The sequence below is a fragment of the Trachurus trachurus genome, assembly GCF_905171665.1.
Source record: "Trachurus trachurus genome assembly, chromosome: 14".
Taxonomy (NCBI): domain Eukaryota; kingdom Metazoa; phylum Chordata; class Actinopteri; order Carangiformes; family Carangidae; genus Trachurus; species Trachurus trachurus.
The window spans coordinates 17,583,516-17,601,130 of NC_139903.1; the positions used below are offsets into that span (position 1 = coordinate 17,583,516).

At 43.7% G+C, this 17,615-nt stretch overlaps 3 protein-coding genes across 3 annotated transcripts in view; 2 read left to right on the forward strand and 1 right to left on the reverse strand.

Moving 5' to 3' along the window:
* Positions 1–1,445: 1,445 nt before the first annotated feature.
* kcnj15 (potassium inwardly rectifying channel subfamily J member 15) lies at positions 1,446–2,468 on the forward strand (the record flags this gene model as incomplete). Its single annotated transcript, XM_083986563.1, has 1 exon — positions 1,446–2,468. The coding sequence occupies one exon, from the start codon at positions 1,446–1,448 to the stop codon at positions 2,466–2,468; it is 1,023 nt and encodes a 340-aa protein (XP_083842689.1).
* A 2,166-nt stretch (positions 2,469–4,634) lies between these two features.
* Positions 4,635–8,319, forward strand: vps26c (VPS26 endosomal protein sorting factor C). Its single transcript, XM_083987362.1, has 8 exons — positions 4,635–4,842; positions 5,493–5,636; positions 5,859–6,008; positions 6,392–6,472; positions 7,132–7,206; positions 7,290–7,440; positions 7,524–7,676; positions 8,069–8,319. The coding sequence occupies exons 1-8, from the start codon at positions 4,786–4,788 to the stop codon at positions 8,149–8,151; spliced, it is 894 nt and encodes a 297-aa protein (XP_083843488.1). The 5' UTR covers positions 4,635–4,785; the 3' UTR covers positions 8,152–8,319.
* Positions 8,320–8,582: 263 nt separating this feature from the next.
* Positions 8,583–17,615, reverse strand: part of ttc3 (tetratricopeptide repeat domain 3) — a 31,860-nt gene continuing 22,827 nt past the window's right edge. Inside the window, exons 33-49 of the mRNA XM_083987066.1 lie at positions 17,503–17,550; positions 17,312–17,391; positions 17,055–17,210; positions 16,235–16,832; positions 16,040–16,108; positions 15,271–15,420; positions 15,033–15,172; positions 14,873–14,941; positions 14,689–14,785; positions 14,224–14,327; positions 14,052–14,136; positions 11,005–11,100; positions 10,613–10,884; positions 10,134–10,248; positions 9,779–9,910; positions 9,091–9,183; positions 8,583–8,766 (exon numbers count right to left, since the gene is read on the reverse strand). Coding sequence (XP_083843192.1) covers positions 8,659–8,766; positions 9,091–9,183; positions 9,779–9,910; positions 10,134–10,248; positions 10,613–10,884; positions 11,005–11,100; positions 14,052–14,136; positions 14,224–14,327; positions 14,689–14,785; positions 14,873–14,941; positions 15,033–15,172; positions 15,271–15,420; positions 16,040–16,108; positions 16,235–16,832; positions 17,055–17,210; positions 17,312–17,391; positions 17,503–17,550 — 2,412 coding nt within the window. The 3' untranslated portion in view covers positions 8,583–8,658. The remainder of the gene's footprint in view (positions 8,767–9,090; positions 9,184–9,778; positions 9,911–10,133; positions 10,249–10,612; positions 10,885–11,004; positions 11,101–14,051; positions 14,137–14,223; positions 14,328–14,688; positions 14,786–14,872; positions 14,942–15,032; positions 15,173–15,270; positions 15,421–16,039; positions 16,109–16,234; positions 16,833–17,054; positions 17,211–17,311; positions 17,392–17,502; positions 17,551–17,615) is intronic.

Sequence of the window (17,615 nt, forward strand, 5' to 3'; positions counted from 1 at the left end):
TTAGATCAGAGTTTACAGGTCGGCTTTGTCTCTCATCTCTGCTCTCACCTGAATACGCTGTGCCAAAGTTCAGCGCTCACAAACCGGGACAATAGGAGAAAGAAGACACTGAACTAGATGTTCTCTGGCAGCTTCATCTTACAGATTGTGTGTGATCCCGAGACAACGAAACAGAAAAGTCTGAAACGGCACAACGGGATGTGAGTATAATACACGTCAGATTTATCAACCGATCAATCATTATTTAAAGTGTCCTCAAGATCCTGTAATGGCTTACTACAGGATTAACTTTCAACTATGGCATTGTATTAACTCTGAGACATAACAGCGCTATGTTATGCAGACAGTGTTTGATTTTGTCATATAGGCCTATTGAATTTTGTGAGTTTTTAGTTTATATTCTGTCATTCTTTATTGTTGGAGGAGCGCGACATTTAACGTTGGTGTGTTGTTGAAACTCTCTGCCGTTGTCTTAAGAGGACAAATCTGATTATATCACAGTATTTTCATGTTTTAACAGCTCACATTTATACTCAGGAGGCTACTTCGTGATTTGATGATAATGATGACTAACGTACAAAAGTTATACAGGGGGCAGGTGGAGTCAGAAAAGTTGGTAGTTTTCCATGTCCCAAATGAATATCTTTTTCTTTGCTTTTTTGGGGACCCTAAAAACATCTGAATAATTTCAGTGCATCATAACTGTTAGGAAAGATGCTTTTTGTGTTGTGTTTAATTGATCATAAAGTATATTTGTGACTCTAACAGGGTTTTTAATTTCAAGTACACAGTTATAAAACATCACGTCCTCAAAGGATGTCTAATTGCGCAATAAAAACAGGAAGTACGGAGACTATTTTTGCATAGTTTTACCAGTTCCATGTAAATATTTCATGAAAAGCCAGAGGGAAGAGGAAAGCAGTCGGTTAGCTCTGTCCAAAGGTAAATAACAAGAGGTAGCATATTAATTAGTGAGCTGTACAGGTGGCAGTAGATGGACCTTGGTACCTCTGGACGGAGCCCAGCTACCTGTTGTCCTGTTTCTAGTCATTACACTAAGCTACGATAGCCTCGTATTATTATCAATCCTCTCATCTAACTCTCAGCAAGGGAGGGAATCAGTGTATTTCCCAAAATGTAGAGCTATATTTTAAGTTTACTGCTCACTATTTTAGTGAATTGGCTAAAACTGGTCACAATGTGGTCTGTGGATTACCACAGTAACTATGACAGTGCAACCAGAAAGACAAGTTGAGCACCACATATTCAATTTCATCCACCATTGTACTGAGGTATAGGCAGAGAGTTGTAGAAAGACACATTATTGGGATGCAGGATGTGAAGTTAGATAATAATCATAACTTGTCTGTTTATTTTTTGTCAGTCCCCCCCCTGGCGACGCAAAAGTAAGAAGACGCTGTCAGTTTTAATTGACCCAGAGCAACATGACCAACAAGAAGGCCCAGGCCCAGCGGAGGATTGTGTCCAAGGACGGACACAACAATGTCCGGATCGACAACGTAGAGGGCATGGTCAAGCTGTACCTGCATGACATCTGGACCACTGTGGTGGACATGAAATGGCGCTACAAGCTCACTCTGTTTGCTTCTACATTCGTCATGACTTGGTTCCTCTTTGGGGTTTTCTTTTACTTCATCAGCATGGGCAACGGAGACTTTGAGGTTGGACCGAATTCGAACCACACTCCCTGTGTGATGAACGTGGAGACGCTCACCGGAGCCTTCCTCTTCTCTCTGGAGTCACAGACCACCATTGGCTATGGTTTTCGTTACATCTCGGAGGAATGTCCTCTGGCCATCTTCACCCTGGTGGCTCAGCTCGTCATCACCGGCCTGGCTGAGATCTTCGTCACCGGCGCCTTTCTCGCCAAACTGGCTCGACCCAAGAAGCGAGCGGAGACCATCAAGTTCAGCCAGCTGGCGGTGGTCTGCTGGCGCCAGGGGAAGCTGTGTCTGATGGTGAGAGTGGCCAACATGAGGAAGAGCCTCCTGATCCAGTGCCAGCTCACGGGGAAGCTCCTCCACTCACATGTGACGCAGGAGGGCGAGAAGACCCAAGTCCACCAGACCTCCGTTGACTTCCACATGGACTCCAGTGGGGAGTGCCCTTTCCTCATCCTCCCGCTCACCTTCTACCACGTCCTGGACGAGCACAGCCCGCTGGCAGGCCTGAGCGCAGAAAACCTCCACACTCGAGAGTTTGAGCTGCTCGTCACCCTCAACGCCACGATGGAGTCGACGGCGGCCACGTGTCAGAGCCGCACCTCCTACATCCCTCAGGAGATCCAGTGGGGCTACGAGTTCAAGCCGGTGCTGTTCAGCACCACAGGAGGCCGCTATGTGGCAGATTTCAACTTTTTCGACAAGGTACAAGTCACCAACGATGCAGCGCTCCTCAAGGAGAACGCAGAGAAGCTAAAGATTGAAGAGGACTATAAAAAGGAATAAAGGATAATGTTGTTGTATACTGTGTTGCGCCAGTCAGTCAATCTCTAATAGGCTTTATGCACAGCTCCACTACTTCCTGAACTTAAACAACCTCCTTTATTTCCTGCTTTACATTATTGGACAAACGGATTAATCCAGGTGTGTCTGACTCTGACCTCAGTAGTCACAACAATGGTCAGACACACCTGGATTAATTAGTTTGTCCAATAATGTAAGACAGGAAATAAAGGAGCTTGTTTAAGTTCAGGAAGTAGTGGAGCTGTGCTGCTGTGCATAAAGCCTATTTAAACACACATCAACAAGTAGGCTAGGTCGAGCCCATAGGTCGTTTGTTCAGCTGTTTATTATGACCCATACTTACGTTTACTGACGTTTTCGGCGACATCTGGTGGCCGAAGTGTCTGATTATCACAGAAACAGAGTGAGAAAAGTGAAAAAAAGTGAAAAGTCCGGGGCTCCGTTGGTCGGATATGGGTCCATCAAACACAGCTGGACTTTCAGGCGGGAAAGTGATGAGTCATAAAGAAATGTTAAACCGAAATCATGTTGTTATGTACCTCAATGTCTAAACCTAATGAAGTAGTTTTTGTACCTAAAACGAAAGAAGCCATTACCGTTATTGTAGTAGGCTAAACCTTATTGGCGAAGATCGGTACTGTCCAGGTAGCCTACTGTCCCTTTTTTTATGGTTACCATGACAACTGTAACGCTCATATGGGTGGTACAAAAGAGAGAGGTCAAAGAAAAACGACCTATGCCTGTTTAGATTGGAGGACTTGTTGGATTTGATTATTGTAAAAGTAGCTACATGTAAGAACCGAACTGATTATTCTAATCTTGTGACAACATTATGACAGACTGGAAAACCTGACATGAAATACTGAACATTGTATTTATTCAATTAATTATTTAATTTAATCATCATAGGCCCACTGAAGTCTTTTTTTATATTCAACATTTGCTTTTATCTAGGAAGGTAGCTGTGTCAGAATTGTCCTTAATTATTGGTAGAATTGGTTGACAAGGTTGACCCTTGACCCCAAGGAAAATTCAGTATAGGCCTACATGGTTTTGGGTTAGTAAAATTATGCTTTAGGCTTTTTTCATTCATTCTTTTTTTTTTTTTTTTTAAGGTACATTATTCCCTTAAATTCATTTGTTTTGTTTTGTTTTGGGGTAGATGAGATTGGCACCACTTTTTATATAACAGTCACAGTCTTTTAGACGGGTTATTCATTTTTTAACAAAAAGCACCTACCTGGATAAAATAAATATGAATCATGAGAATAAGTTAATGCTTGTTACACATCAACAGGTGCTTCACTGTTACTGAATTTGTTTGGCTCATGCTTTCTATGGGAGATTAATCTCAGAGGACAGATGTTATATGTTGCTCAAATAGGGTAGACAAAGTTTATGATGGTATAATGAGGAAACATGGGGTAATATAAAAATGAGGCTAATACAAATAATCACTTTTTGTTGTAAATAAATGTTTCTTTATTCAGTGTTGTGTTCATTTTTGTGAAGTCAGTGCATGCTGAGATATGTCACAGTTAATGTTAGAAGGCATCTTAGCCTACATCAGATATGCTTTGAAGTATGTCGATGATCATATTTATTGAAGTCAGGTGTGAAAACAGGACTGTGGTGAGATGGATCTAAAGATGAATGAATGAAGCCATTTGAAGGACGACGCATTCACAGCCTACAGCTCAACTGTCTGTTGACTGTCAGCTCTTGTTATGGCAACACTAATGCTTAAGCTGTCTGACTGTATCTGGTCAAAACAATCCCTCAATCCAAAGCTGAGCTGATCTTTTACTTTCAGAGACAGGGTAAAACTATTATCTCAAAGCATCTCAAGTCTGGAGTCCTCATTAGACATGTAGATCTAAAGTAGTAGTGTCATTCTTGAATGCTTTGAACACAACATAAATTTAATTCTGTTAAATAATCTATAAAACCTGGTTACACAGAATTCAGACATTTCCATAGAGTGAGAGGATTATATCTAATATATTTTACGGAACATTGATTATTTAGCACATTTTAGTTGTTTTAGATTTGTAAAATCTGCCTTTACTTTGAAGAATTTAAGCCGGAAACGTTTTCGAGGAACACGGGCTGAGAGCTGATGATACTTTTATTGTGAAGGCACCGGACCGGAAGTTGTGTTGACGCTGCTGCCGGGCGGAAGAAACGAGACGGTTTGTTTGACATAAACAGAATAACGCTGTTATTTTTGTTGCGGTAACAAAAAAAAGGAGCCTCAAACCAGTTCTTTGAATGTCTGTCTGACGAGCCACGACCAGACATGAGTGTCACTTTGGATATAAGACTGAAAAGAGCGAACAAAGTTTATCATGAGGGGGTAAGTACGTAACAGCCTCTGTAGCCTGTTTAGCTAACGTGACTTTTCTGCGGTGAAATGTGAACTTAGTTAAAACAAAACAGTGTAGCTAACTAATTAACTAAATAAATTAATAAAGAACCAACCGTCTAGTAATTTAGGAGGCGGTGGCGTCCTGTTAGCACATGACCAGCAGCTGATGAGCTATAATCTGTAGCTTCCGCCTTTAGCACCTCCCGTTGATGTGAATGGGAAGCTCAGATATGTAAGTTAAACAGAGAAAAAATATCACGACCCAGATCATATCAGTCTAGATCAGGAATTATAAACTCTAATTATACACTCATTATCAAAACACACAATCTACTCAAAAAGAGTTGATATCAGAGTAAGTATAGGGCCAGGTTTATTCCTGCTGTCTGGTGCATATGGGTGTTATTTAGTGGTAATAAAAACTAAATTCCCAATCAGGTCACAGAATACAGTGCAACTCTGGTACAAACAAATTATGTCTGAGTTGCTGCAATAGTGGCCTGAAAAAAACAGAGTTGGAAAGGACGCATTGATCTAATGAGGTTTAACATCAGTGTTTTGTTGTTTGAAATGATGATTGTAGAACTTGGGCATCACCGGACAGGATCTCAGCTGTGTGTGTGTTTGTGTGTGTACAGGAAGTGGTGGCCGGTGTCATCGTGCTGATGTGTAAGGAGCCGCTGCAGCACCACGGCATCTCTCTGAGCATGGAGGGACTGGTGAACCTGCAGCTGAGCTCCAAGAGTGTGGGCGTCTTCGAGGCTTTCTACAACTCTGTCAAGGTGAAGCCAGTGAACTGGAGTTGAGTTTCAGCTGTCAGTCAGGAGGTCCGAAGTCGGGCCTGCAGCCACTGATGAACATTTTATGCCTCAGTTTTATTACTGATCAATTTAATGTTCGTGGGACGAGATCTCCCAGTCAACCTAACAACACAATATTGATATTCAAGATGTCTTTACACTGTGTAGCTCACATCAGTCACACCCTCCTGTCACACGTTACAGCCTATCCAGCTGATCAGCAGTAACATCGAGGTGGCCAAGGCCGGAAAGATCCCAGGAGGGAAGACTGAGATCCCGTTTGAGTTCCCTCTGCTCGCTAAAGGAAACAAAGTTCTGTACGAGACGTATCACGGCGTCTTTGTCAACATCCAGGTCAGTGAGGGGGTGAAGAGTTTTGAGCCCTAAGAATTGAGACTGTAACTCAACTTTGTGCATCATAAATAATTACAGAAATGGGACAAAAGAGGCATTTTGCGCTGTAATATTATGGGAGAACAGTTACTGTGTGAGCACCACAACCTTTTTCATGCTTTTCAGTCTCACATCTGGGTGAAAAAAAAACACTTAGCTACACATATTCAGATAGAAATTAGTCTGAAGTTAACAGGAGGCTGTGCAGAAGATCATTTAAAAATCTACTAATTAGAAAGGACATAACATAAAGTTAATTTTCAAACGTCATTCAGATGTCGTCATTTGCTTTACTGCAAGTTTTTCTGTTAAAACCATCCTGTTTTTGCTCCACCTCCCCTCAGTACTCCCTCCGCTGTGACATGAAGCGCTCCCTGCTGGCCAAAGACCTGAGCAGGAACTGTGAGTTCATCGTGCACTGTCAGGTAAGTCTTTTAAATTAACTACTGTAATGATGTAAAGCTGTGAAGACCCCACACACCCACTCCATAGACACTTTGAACTGCTGGCGTCTGGTAAACGCTACGGAGCCTCAAACCTCAAGACTCAGTTTCATTCCAACACCCCACAGAGAAAACCTGCACAATGTGTATGTGAATTTGCACTAGTAACATCTGTTGTATATTTGTAGATATACAGTACATACCTATATATTTGCATTCTACCTACTTAAAAAAAAAAAAAATCTTAAATTACTCTTTGTATATTTGTTTTTATCTTTTTTAAATTATAAGGGACAGATGCACCTAAATTTTGTTGTGCTTTATTACCCAATGACAATAAAAGGAAATTCAGCTCTCAACAAGGCTCAAACCGAACCAGCACAGGGTTCAGTGCAGTCAAGTCAGAATGAGCTCTGTTTAATACCTACACCAATATTTTGTTCAATACTTAAAATGTTCTTAGTAAAATATGTTGCTGTCTGGATATGTCTGTGGTCAGTCTTTGTCTAGTCTCATTGAGATTTCCAAGAGTAACACATTCGGGATCAAACATTTTTGTGTGAATCAGATCCGCACCTTCAGTTTTGTCGTCACTGTTGCTCTCAGATGAGTTGTGTTAAATCCATTTCTTGTATTTTTAGCCACAGAAAGCGAAGGTCATTCCCACCCCGGTCAATTTCACCATCACTCCAGACACCCTGCAGAACATCCGCGAGGTGAAGAGACCACTCATATTATATAATACTTTTGGTTTGATTTAAATCTGTACTAAGAGGAAACGCTTCCCTTCTGTCTGCAGAGAACTTCACTGCCAAAGTTTCTGATCAGAGGCCATTTAGACGCCACCAACTGTGTGATCAGCCAGCCGCTGACCGGAGAGGTGGTGGTGGAGAACTCGGACGTCCCCATCAAGAGCATTGAACTGCAGCTTGTGCGAGTAGAGACCTGTGGTGAGTTCACGCTGCCACAGGATTGGACTGAACGAGGGATGCAGGATCTATTTTTTTTTAAACATCCTCTGCTGTGTGTGCAGGTTGTGCTGAAGGTTACGCCAGAGACGCCACAGAGATCCAGAACATCCAGATCGCTGAAGGCGACGTCTGTCACAGCCTCTCCATCCCCATCTACATGGTGTTCCCCCGGCTCTTCACCAGCCCCACGCTGGAGACCACCAACTTCAAAGTTGGTCAGTAAACGCCTCCAAATCACTCTCATTATCATGTTTTCAGCTTTTTATGTAGAAAATGTATTTTAAGAGCAATCCCTCCCTGGGCTGCAACGTGTAGTGTGTATTCTTGATTTATAAGAAATGGCCAGAAAAGGTGCCAGTTATAATATATCAAAGCTTATTTTAGTCTGATGTGACAAGGAAAAGAAGCAAAACACTGAAGCTTTTGAACAATCAACCATGAATATTATTGGATTGTCTGTTTCAATTAATTTTCTGTCAATCAAGTAATCAACATTGTTGCAGCTCTAGCTTGCTGCTGCTCACAGCTACACCAGTGTTGGTCACAAAAACAAAGAAAACACCGACGCTGGTTGTTGTGATGTGACATGTTTGTTTCTGTCCTTCAGAGTTTGAAGTCAACGTGGTCATCGTGCTACATGACGATCATCTGATCACAGAGAACTTCCCCCTGAAGCTCTGCAGAGTCTGAACCTCACACCAGCACTCGGGTAACTGAGACCTGTCATACACGACAGGACATGAACCTGAATCAGCTCTGAAGTGAAAAAGAAGACGACTCTGGAGAGACTCCACTGATGAATGATGTGACTTTGACTTAACATTTCCCTTCATGAGTAAATACACTTGACCACTGGTGATAAATAGTGAAAATCCTTGTGATTTTCAGTTTAATAAACATCACATGTTGCAGACCGTGACTTTCAGGCTGGTACTGTAGTTAATGAAAAAGCACGACTCAGTGCCTCACACCTGTGAACCTGATGCTACCAACGGAGCAGAGTTCCCTCTGAAATGAGACAGACCAGACCAGGTGATCTGACGAAATGTTTTATTTCTTCATAATATAAATTGATATCTTGCTCGACATCAACAATTCAATAATACAAAAAAAAAATTAATAGCGTAATAAAATGAAATGATTAACATAAAAGCAAACATTCAGGTAACAAACATCAAGGCATGCAGCTTTAAGACATTAAGGGAGCTGGCGTCTCCGGCCCAGCGCGGGGAAGTCGTCCGGCAGCAAGGCGTGGTCTCTGCAGGTGGGACAGGTGCTCTGCTCCTTCAGCCACGACTTTATACACTGAGCACAAACACAACAGGGGCAGCACATCAGAACCAGTCGATATACACATACACACACTCTGCTATCATGTATATATAGGCTAGGTTTCAACTTGACTAAATGTAACACTTCAGTAAAAAAAAAAAAGAAGATCCGGTTTGGTCTGAAGGTCAAGTCATGTTAAATATATTTTTAAGAACTTAAGGACAAGTCAGAGAAAATTAACCTTTTCTGACTCATTTCACTTTTATCTTCAAGAGTGATTTAAGAACAATTAATCAAATCCTGTCTGTATGTTCCTAGTGACAGTAGTTGTTAGGAGTTAATAATGATGCTGCTCGCCTCTTTATGGAAGCTGTGTCGACACTCCAGCACACACATGTCGTCTGGACTCATGTCATCGTGACAGATGATGCAGGGATCCTCCATGTTAATCTGAAGCACACACACACAGTCAGATCCAAACTGGACACTAGACACCTGACATTACTGTCCAGTACTTCATTAATCAAGTTGTATTTCCCTCCTTATGGATGACAGTAAAATGAGGTTGAAACAGCCTGTGCAGACGTTCCTGAAGAGTGAAAACTACTTGGTATTTGTTTTATGTGTCCACTTCTTTGAATTATTACCATTATTAACAACATGCAGAGCTAAAAACATTCCCATCAGCCTCAGCTGTACTTTCGTGCCTATCAGTAAAATACTGGCAAAACCATGTGTCTTGTTATTTTGCCTTTCATCTCTTATTTTAATCAAACTGTTATTGTACAGTACTGTACTCTATAAATAAAACTTGACTTCAATAAAAAGAAATGTTTATTTTGATTCTTGGTTTATCTATTTGGATTTTTTTACATTTTATGTAAATTTTTGTATATAATCCTGGTAATCCTGATCCCTGATATACAGTTAGATTAGAGTTAAAATGTTTATTTCTTCTCCAGAGTCATGTTTCCATCCACGTCTTCACGTCAAACCCGTTTGAATAGTGTCAGTGTGTTGGACTGTTGGACCAGTCTGGACTTACTGCGTTGGGATGTGTGGTTCTCTGCGCCACCACTGGCTGCCAGACCGGGACTGGGTTTACCAGAGAATGAGTAGCACACTGAGCCGGACTCTCGCGCCCCACCATGTTGGATCTGACTGAATTCATCTTCTCCTGAGAGGAAGAAAAAAAACCAAACACCCATCACCATCATTGTCTCGCCACCCTGAACTGACAACATCACTGCAGGTCGTCGGTGAGGAGCTCAGAGCCAGAGAGACGAGTCTTTCTCCAGGAAAGAGACTTATCAATGTAAAGGCCAAAACCACACATGTGGTCCAGATGTGTCTCTGCTCACTACGTCACTATTTTGATTACTCAACAAGACGACGCCTACCTGCTGATCCAGGATCATCTGGGTCACTCCTTCAACAACGTCCCGCAGCCCCATGCTGCTGAGGCTTCCACCGGTGGACGAACGCAACTCCTGAACAAGCATCATCAGGTCCGACCTGAACACACACAGTAAACTGATTTTAATACCAGTGAGTGGACGTTTGCACCAAAATTTGGGGTTTAAATCTTGTCTAATAATCTGCCAATAGGATTATTTTTAGGTATAAAAACAAAAATGTTCTTTAGATTTGAATTTTAAGAATTTGATCTAACTTTCACACTGAGCTAAACATGTGAAATCTTGACACTGATCTCACATCTAGTTTAATATTTCTGTGCTGAAGTGTCTTGCTATTCAGCCACTGAAGCTCATATTTGTCCATCTTGCTCTACTAGATGGAAATAAAGACTGATAGAATAGTGAAAAAATGACCTTTATACAGTCAATAGTCGAACTTGACACCAGTTCTCCAGTGTTACCTCGAGTAGTCAGGGAAAATGGCCGACAGCCGCTCCATGGCGCTGTTGAACACGGTGCTGCGGAGGAACTTGGGCTCAAGCCCGGGCTCGGCCCAGCACGAGTTCCTGGGTTTGTTATGCAGCTGTGGCTCAGCTGCTGCCATCTCCCCCCAGGGGCCGGAGCTGGGCGGAGGTTTGTGCTGCAGCTGTGGCGCCGCTGCAGGTTTGGGGAGGGTCGGGGGGCTGATGTGTGACGCCTGGGCTGAGGAGTGAGGGTGAAACTCTTTGGCGAGCTGCAACAGAACAGGAAACGGGAAACAGTTATCGGAGGTCCTCAAACTTAGATCTATCTGAATGTGAACTTTGTATATGACACATGATCAGTGATAAAGACGACTGGTCCTGGTTCTTACTGGTGCTGGAGGTTCAGACTGGTTGACGGTGACGGGGGTCAAGTCACTGACTCTTCTGCCGTTCTTGGTTTGATCGATCTGCTCCTTGTACTGTGTCTGTGGAACAAACAGAGGAGAGTCAGAACTAAACTGGTTTACACTGAATATTAGGGATGGGACGATACACCTAAACTCACGAAACGATGCACTTCGATATGCCAGGGTCACGATACGATATGCCACGATACGATATAAAAAAAAGGATGAAAAATAAATTATATAATAAATTATAACTTATTTATTTTGCTCCAGTTGCACACAAACAGGGAAACTGCTTTCTGTTTCTATTTCAGACCTTTTCTCTGTGTTTAGTCTCTAGGTTGTTAATTTCTCTAAAATAATCAATAATTATTTTTACACACACACTGCTTTCCTATTTCTATATCAGCCTCCCTCTCTAGGTTAGCCTGGCCTAGGAGTTTTTCTTAAAAATAAAAAATAGCAGTGCAAGTGCCAGTTTGAAATTTTCTTGTCATTGAGGGTGCTACTACAATAAAGCAATGTGACATACAACATCTGGGATTTTAATCTATCCATATAGCCACATCCAGTTTTGAAGATATTTCCCCATTTTTTACAACAGGAACCTGGATCCTATCAGAAACTTAGCCTACATGTAAAACATATTGCACTGGGAGGAAAATGCCAAAACAGATTTCAGTGCATCCAGAAAAAAAATCATATCAGAATGTAACAGTCACAACATCTCAAAGACCCGACAGACAAACAGCCAGACAGACAGCCAATCATTTAACAGCTGTGTAGGTGGGTTACAACATCATCGCCAGGTTAATTCATAATAACAGAAGCTGCTGTGAGGACGTGAGGATGTGAGAACATGGGGCTGAAAGAGTGGAGAGTGAAAAAGGACACGTTAGCTCGACGTTGTCGACGCCGGGCAGAGGACGGAGCTAAACCACGGCACGGCCGTTCGGCTGCGCTGACGGACCCGCGGAGATCCCCGGTGACCGTGCGTCTGCCCTGGGCCACGGCGGTAATAATGACGCAGCGTCAGGCCGCTCACCGTCACTTGATCTCAGAATTGAGCCGCGAGTGTCGGGGTGTGCAGCGACCCTGGGTTCCGCCTTTGCTGCGTGTCAAATGAAATCATCTCTCTCTCTCTCTCCCTCCTCCTTCTCTCCAGCTGTCCTTTCAAAATAAGAGCGCAGAAAGCCCGGAAAACAAAACAGTGACTCGTGAGCTGGTGGCAGTGAGAAATTTAGCGGTGGAGGTGCCAGCGTGCCAATTATTATGCCGCGGCGTGCCTGTGTTTATTTCGCGATACGTTTTTTTGCAGCACGATGCATTTCGTCACATTTTGTATCGCGAAATTTCGCCAAACGATATTTCGTCCCATCCCTACTGAATATGTCATGGCTTTTGTTAATATTCTTCAAAAATGAGATATTTAGCATTGAATCCATCATTTTAAATTCACTGTTTCTCACAGTTGCTCTTTTGAGGTCTAGGAACATGAGTGCAGTCATACATGTTGTCATACATGTACATTGATTTGATTGATTTTGGTGCAGATGCAAAAGTAGTTGATCAGCAAACATATTCCAGTTGGGTGGTTTATGAACCTGAGTCACAGCAGCAGTGGTTTACATGCTGCAGATCTGCAATACGGGTTGGTGGTCTGCCTGGCGCACCTCCCCGGTGCTGCTCTAGGCAGTACGCCCTTAGTACCGCGCAATCACAGACGTTTCACTCCTTGAACAACAGAACATCTCCTGGTGGCGGAGCGATGGCAGGGATCTCTCCCTCCTGCTGATGCCCTAGGTACCGTCCGACCCCCGACTCCTCGACCTTCCTCCTCACCCATAACCAGAAGCTGCCTCTTTCTGCCTCTTCTGCCAGTTCCCCCGTGGCCCTGCGAAGCCACGGAGCAGCCGAAGGGTCGAGGAGCCAACAAAGCCCCATGCCAAACCTCCAGCCAGCTTCCCCGCACCCCACAGCCAGGTCGGAGTATTTTCCTTGTTTCCTCTTATGATCAGCCTCCAGCCGCTGTGAGCTCAACCAGCAGCACAGTTGTCCTGGCTGCAGACCACATCACGACGACGGGTCAGAGTGGTGTCTCAACAACTTTCCCCAGTAAACTGCAGCTGCTGCTCGAGGTAAACACTGTCGGTGGCATCGCACAGGAGACTCTTCACTGCCAAACCACTGGTGGAGGTCACGGAGGCACGGCTGAGTGTCGTAGGTCGCTCCAATCAGAGAGCTGAGCCTGGCGTGCGGGGTCTTCCACAGGTCGGACCACCACAGTGATCTGTCTACAACACCGTCCCGTGACGTCCGACCTCGCTGCTGGCCCTGGGACACATGTCCCTCCTGCTCAGCCTTCGTCACCTCTCCTACCATCATGGCTTTCCTCTCTTCATCGTCAGGCTCTTGGCCAGAAAAGGGGCGGTGCTGCAACCTTCTGATTGTCAAGTCGACCTCCTCTTTGACTTTCCACTTCTTTCCAGTTCGTACTTGGGCGTCTGCTGCTCTCACCAGATGGTCACGAGACTGGTAATAAATGCCGAAGCTTGTACTTGCCAGGGAGCAGACTGTGATCTGTCCTGGCCAGGCTGTCTGCAAGTTGTTTCTTCACCATGTTCCCTATCCGCCTGTCTGAGAGCTCCGCCGTGTAGCTCCGTCCACGGACAGGTTGCTTTGACAGCAAGGTGACCCCCCTCCCTACTCTGAAGATGTGTGGTTCTGACCCAGTGACTGCCCAAAAGAGGATAACCTCAACGGCCGCAACAAACAAGATGGAGGAGATTGAACACCCCATGGCGAGGCCGACATCCTCCTGCTGCCAAGCAGCGGTGAAGTCCTGGTGTGTGCAGCACATCTGAAAGTCCTCGTAGTATTATCTGTCTCCGCTCTCCGCTACCTGACCGCCCTCAGCAGCAGTGGAGCCTTCGGCGCGGTGGTTTGCGACCTGGCTTTAGGCTCCGCTTGTCGGACAGAAAAAAACATTTATCAACTGAAAACACTCTAGTGGAGGGTGGATCCTGTACCTCTGCAGTGGAGATTTTCTTTTCAATTTCTTGGACGTTGACTCTGAAGCCGTTTCTCGCCATTTCTAGATCTTGGTTCGGGAACCTGGAGAGACGAAGAACATGAGACGTGACGTTATCTGACAGGCGCGTGATCCTCGTCGAGTCTCGGCCGTGGTTTCACTTCTCTGACCTGTGAACTGCTTCGTCCAGTTTGGCCAGCAGAGCCTTGGCGGTGTTCAGCTCCCTGTAGAGGCCGAACAAACCCTGGTCCCTGTTGCTCTCCGCCACCAACAACTGGAGGACAAACAAAATGGAGACTCATCATCCTCATCATCATCAGCTGGCGCTATTTCGAAGGAAATTAACAATTTTATTCAGTGTTTTCCATTTACTGCATTGTGAATGAAGATGGTTCAACCGCTCCTCAACACTCACACTAGTAAATAATAATCTTAATGCGTGGAAAAGTCTCCTCAGTCTGAGAGCTGAGAGTAAATATGCTGTGTTGATAAACCGATATATTTACAAAGACATTTACATTTACAAAAAAAAAACAGCAACTCTTTCAGTCTTCACGTGTCGTTTTTACAACTTGAAAAGCAAAATGTAAAGGCTTCCTTCAGACATGTATGAATGTGTTAGACGTGTCTGGTACCTGAGCTGTGAGAGACCTCCTGCTGGCCGAGCTGAACAAGGTTTTACACCGATTGATCTCATCCTCCAGACTCATCTTCTCAGCTGCCGACTGATTACTGAAGAAACAACGAGAAAGAAGAAGTGAGCCAAAAACTCCAGGAGGGTTTTAGTTTCTCTCTCTCTCTCTCTCTGTGTTCACTCACCCCAGCTCCAGGAAATCGGTGAACTTCGCCTCGTAGCCGCTTTTCTTCTCTCTGATGTTTCTGGCCAGACTGTGCGGAAAATGACACAGATATAAAATGATAATAATTTTAAACCAATCACTTGACTGTGTCCAGGTTGATCCGTCCTCCTCCGTCCTACCTCTCTTGTTCCTCCGCCAGCGCCTCTATCTCCTGCTTCAGGGACTTCAGCACCTCCTGGTTTTCTTTCTTCTCCTTCTGGTCCTTCTTCACCTCCTCCTCCAGTTTTTGCTGGAATATTGCCAGCTCTCTGTTCGTCACCTTGACAACAGAAAACCACCAACAACATACACTTCAGCCTCTTGGATCAATTTCTTCACTTATGCATTTACAGTATTTACAGCTGGTTATGGACCTACACGTGTAGTGAAAACGATGTTCATGAGTTCTTCCCTCATGGGAAGCATTTCTTTTATTAACTTTCTGTTGATTTCATCACCGCCGTTTTCAATCAACTGGATCTGCTTCTCCAGCATCTCGTTGCTCCTCTCCTTACAGTTGATGTCGCCCTGGACACATGAGCGTCAACAATAAATGAGCCAGAAGATGTAGAGGTCAGGGTTAGTTTAGACTAAGTGATGATTGACACTGGTTCTCTGCAGCCACAAAAATCTGAATAAGTTCATTTGATTTAGCTGCAAACATTTACAAAAACAAAAAAGCAATAAAAGATCTTAGATTTCACATTCAAGCCTTTACTATCTTCAACAGCCTGTTTACTTTTAAAGAACCAAATCCACTTCATGTCTTGACCTTGAAACCCACCGATACCACAAAGCAACACATTAAAAACACACAAATGCAGAAATAGATTTAAAATCCATAAATAATAATGCAAGTTTCTGAATTGGGAATTAAATTTAAATGATTTTTGTGATTTCAGATAAAATAAAATTGAAATAAAATAAATACAATAAATACAGGTTTCTATCCACTGCTGTTAATAAACAATACACTGCACTGAGAGTTGAGGGCATCGTGTTAAAAAGAGAGCAGCAGTAGATCCACGTGGAAAACATGATTTATTTATTTACTATTAACCGTTACAACTATTGGCTGTTTAGTTTTTAACCCTTTCAGTCAGACTCTCCTTCAACAGTCACAGATACCTGAAGCTTCTCAACTCACCGGGCAGCTCTCAAAAGGCTCAAGAAGCTCCGTGTTCACTGCCACACTGCTCATGCTCTCTGGAGACGTCTGAGAACGAAACGAGAGAAATTCAAACTTACAAAATGGTTCATCCTGCATTAACATGTTTAGATATTTATCTAGTGAATTAATTAAATAAATAAATAAATAAATAAAAAGTGTTCTGGCATGAACCTGTGTTGCTGTATGTCTGCTCAAACTGTTTTCCTCAGCTGTCGATGTTGCGGCTCCGTCCACAGACGAACACGTTTCCATACGTCCGTCTCCAGACCCGTCACCCACCGACCAATTATTACACGCCGCCCAGGGGTTTGCAGACGGAAAGAAAGAGGCTTGTTGCTGTGGATTGTCACCGCTGCTCCAATTGGGGTACGTGGGCTTGTTCACCACAGGAACGCCACCGTTTGGCTGGAAGCTAAATGCGTAAGGATTCGGGAGGACGGGGAAGATTTCAGTCTGTGTAGATGACGAATCGACCAGAGAGTTCGAGACGGCACATTCGTACAAATCGGGGGACGGATGGTCCGCGATGTCGTCCAGGTCGTCCAGGCTCGCTCCGTGTCCGGCCTGCTGCAGGGTCACAGCGTGCCTCGCCAGCCCGATACACCTCCCCATCTTTATGAAGCGAAGGGACTCCAGGAGGAAGGACTCGAACCCGCCTGCCTCTTGGATCTTCTGCTGAGCCACCAGAGGAAAATTGACCAGTTCTCCCACCAGCAGCGGGTCCTCGGCAACCAGAGGGCCGTGCTCCTCCAAGATCTGGGCAAAGTAGCTGCAGCACGGGATTAAATACAAAACGTTAACAAATATTCAGAAAACTCAATATTCTAATGCTGATAAAAATAAGGAATAGATGCTGATAAACTAAGATTGTTACTTATTGGAGAGAAGAAAGCTCCAACATCCACATTGGAAAACAAGCAAAATACTTAAAAAAAAATCTTCCTCCCTGATTAAGTAATGAATAAAAATAAAGATTTGTTATCTCACTCACTCATACAAACTCTCTTTTGTTGGGTCAGGGTTGTTGTCCAAAATCTGTTTATAGTGACCTCTGTGTCTGCCGCCGTTGTACTGATCCTCAAAATCAGCCACTTGCTCTCGAAGATGGTTGGGAACAGTGAACGGATCACCAGGGTGAAGGAATGATCTGTTCACAGGAGGATGAACAGTTTCATGATTAATAAATAAAAAAGTTCTAACAACAGTTTTAATATAAATCAAAATGTCCACATGAAGAAACAAACTTACAAAGAATCATCTTCAAATAAGTCTTGGTCCGACTCCTCTCTTGGAGTTACAGCTCTCGGGCCCGTCCAAGGCAAAAGACCCTGAGAAGGAGACGACAGGAAACACTTCAGAGGCAGGAAATATAACCTACATTTTAAAATATGACGTTATAGTATTTTTTTTCTTTCATTTTTCAAGCAAAGACTTCTGACCTTCTGTTTCCTTTTCCGACTTCGGCTCTTAGCCTTCATAGGAGAATTCTGAAATGAAAACAAGTGAGGATTTACTTCAGATGTCTGCACAGTGTGCTTTTCTCAGCAAACTA

What these genes read in the sequence shown, in the direction of transcription:
- vps26c (XM_083987362.1), top strand. Translation starts at nt 4,786, where the DNA reads ATGAGTGTCACTTTGGATATAAGACTGAAAAGAGCGAACAAAGTTTAT. An exon ending in CCCTGCAGAACATCCGCGAG is followed by an intron (nt 7,207 to 7,289) that starts GTGAAGAGACCA and finishes TTCTGTCTGCAG; the next exon opens with AGAACTTCACTGCCAAAGTT. An exon ending in GACCACCAACTTCAAAGTTG is followed by an intron (nt 7,677 to 8,068) that starts GTCAGTAAACGC and finishes TCTGTCCTTCAG; the next exon opens with AGTTTGAAGTCAACGTGGTC.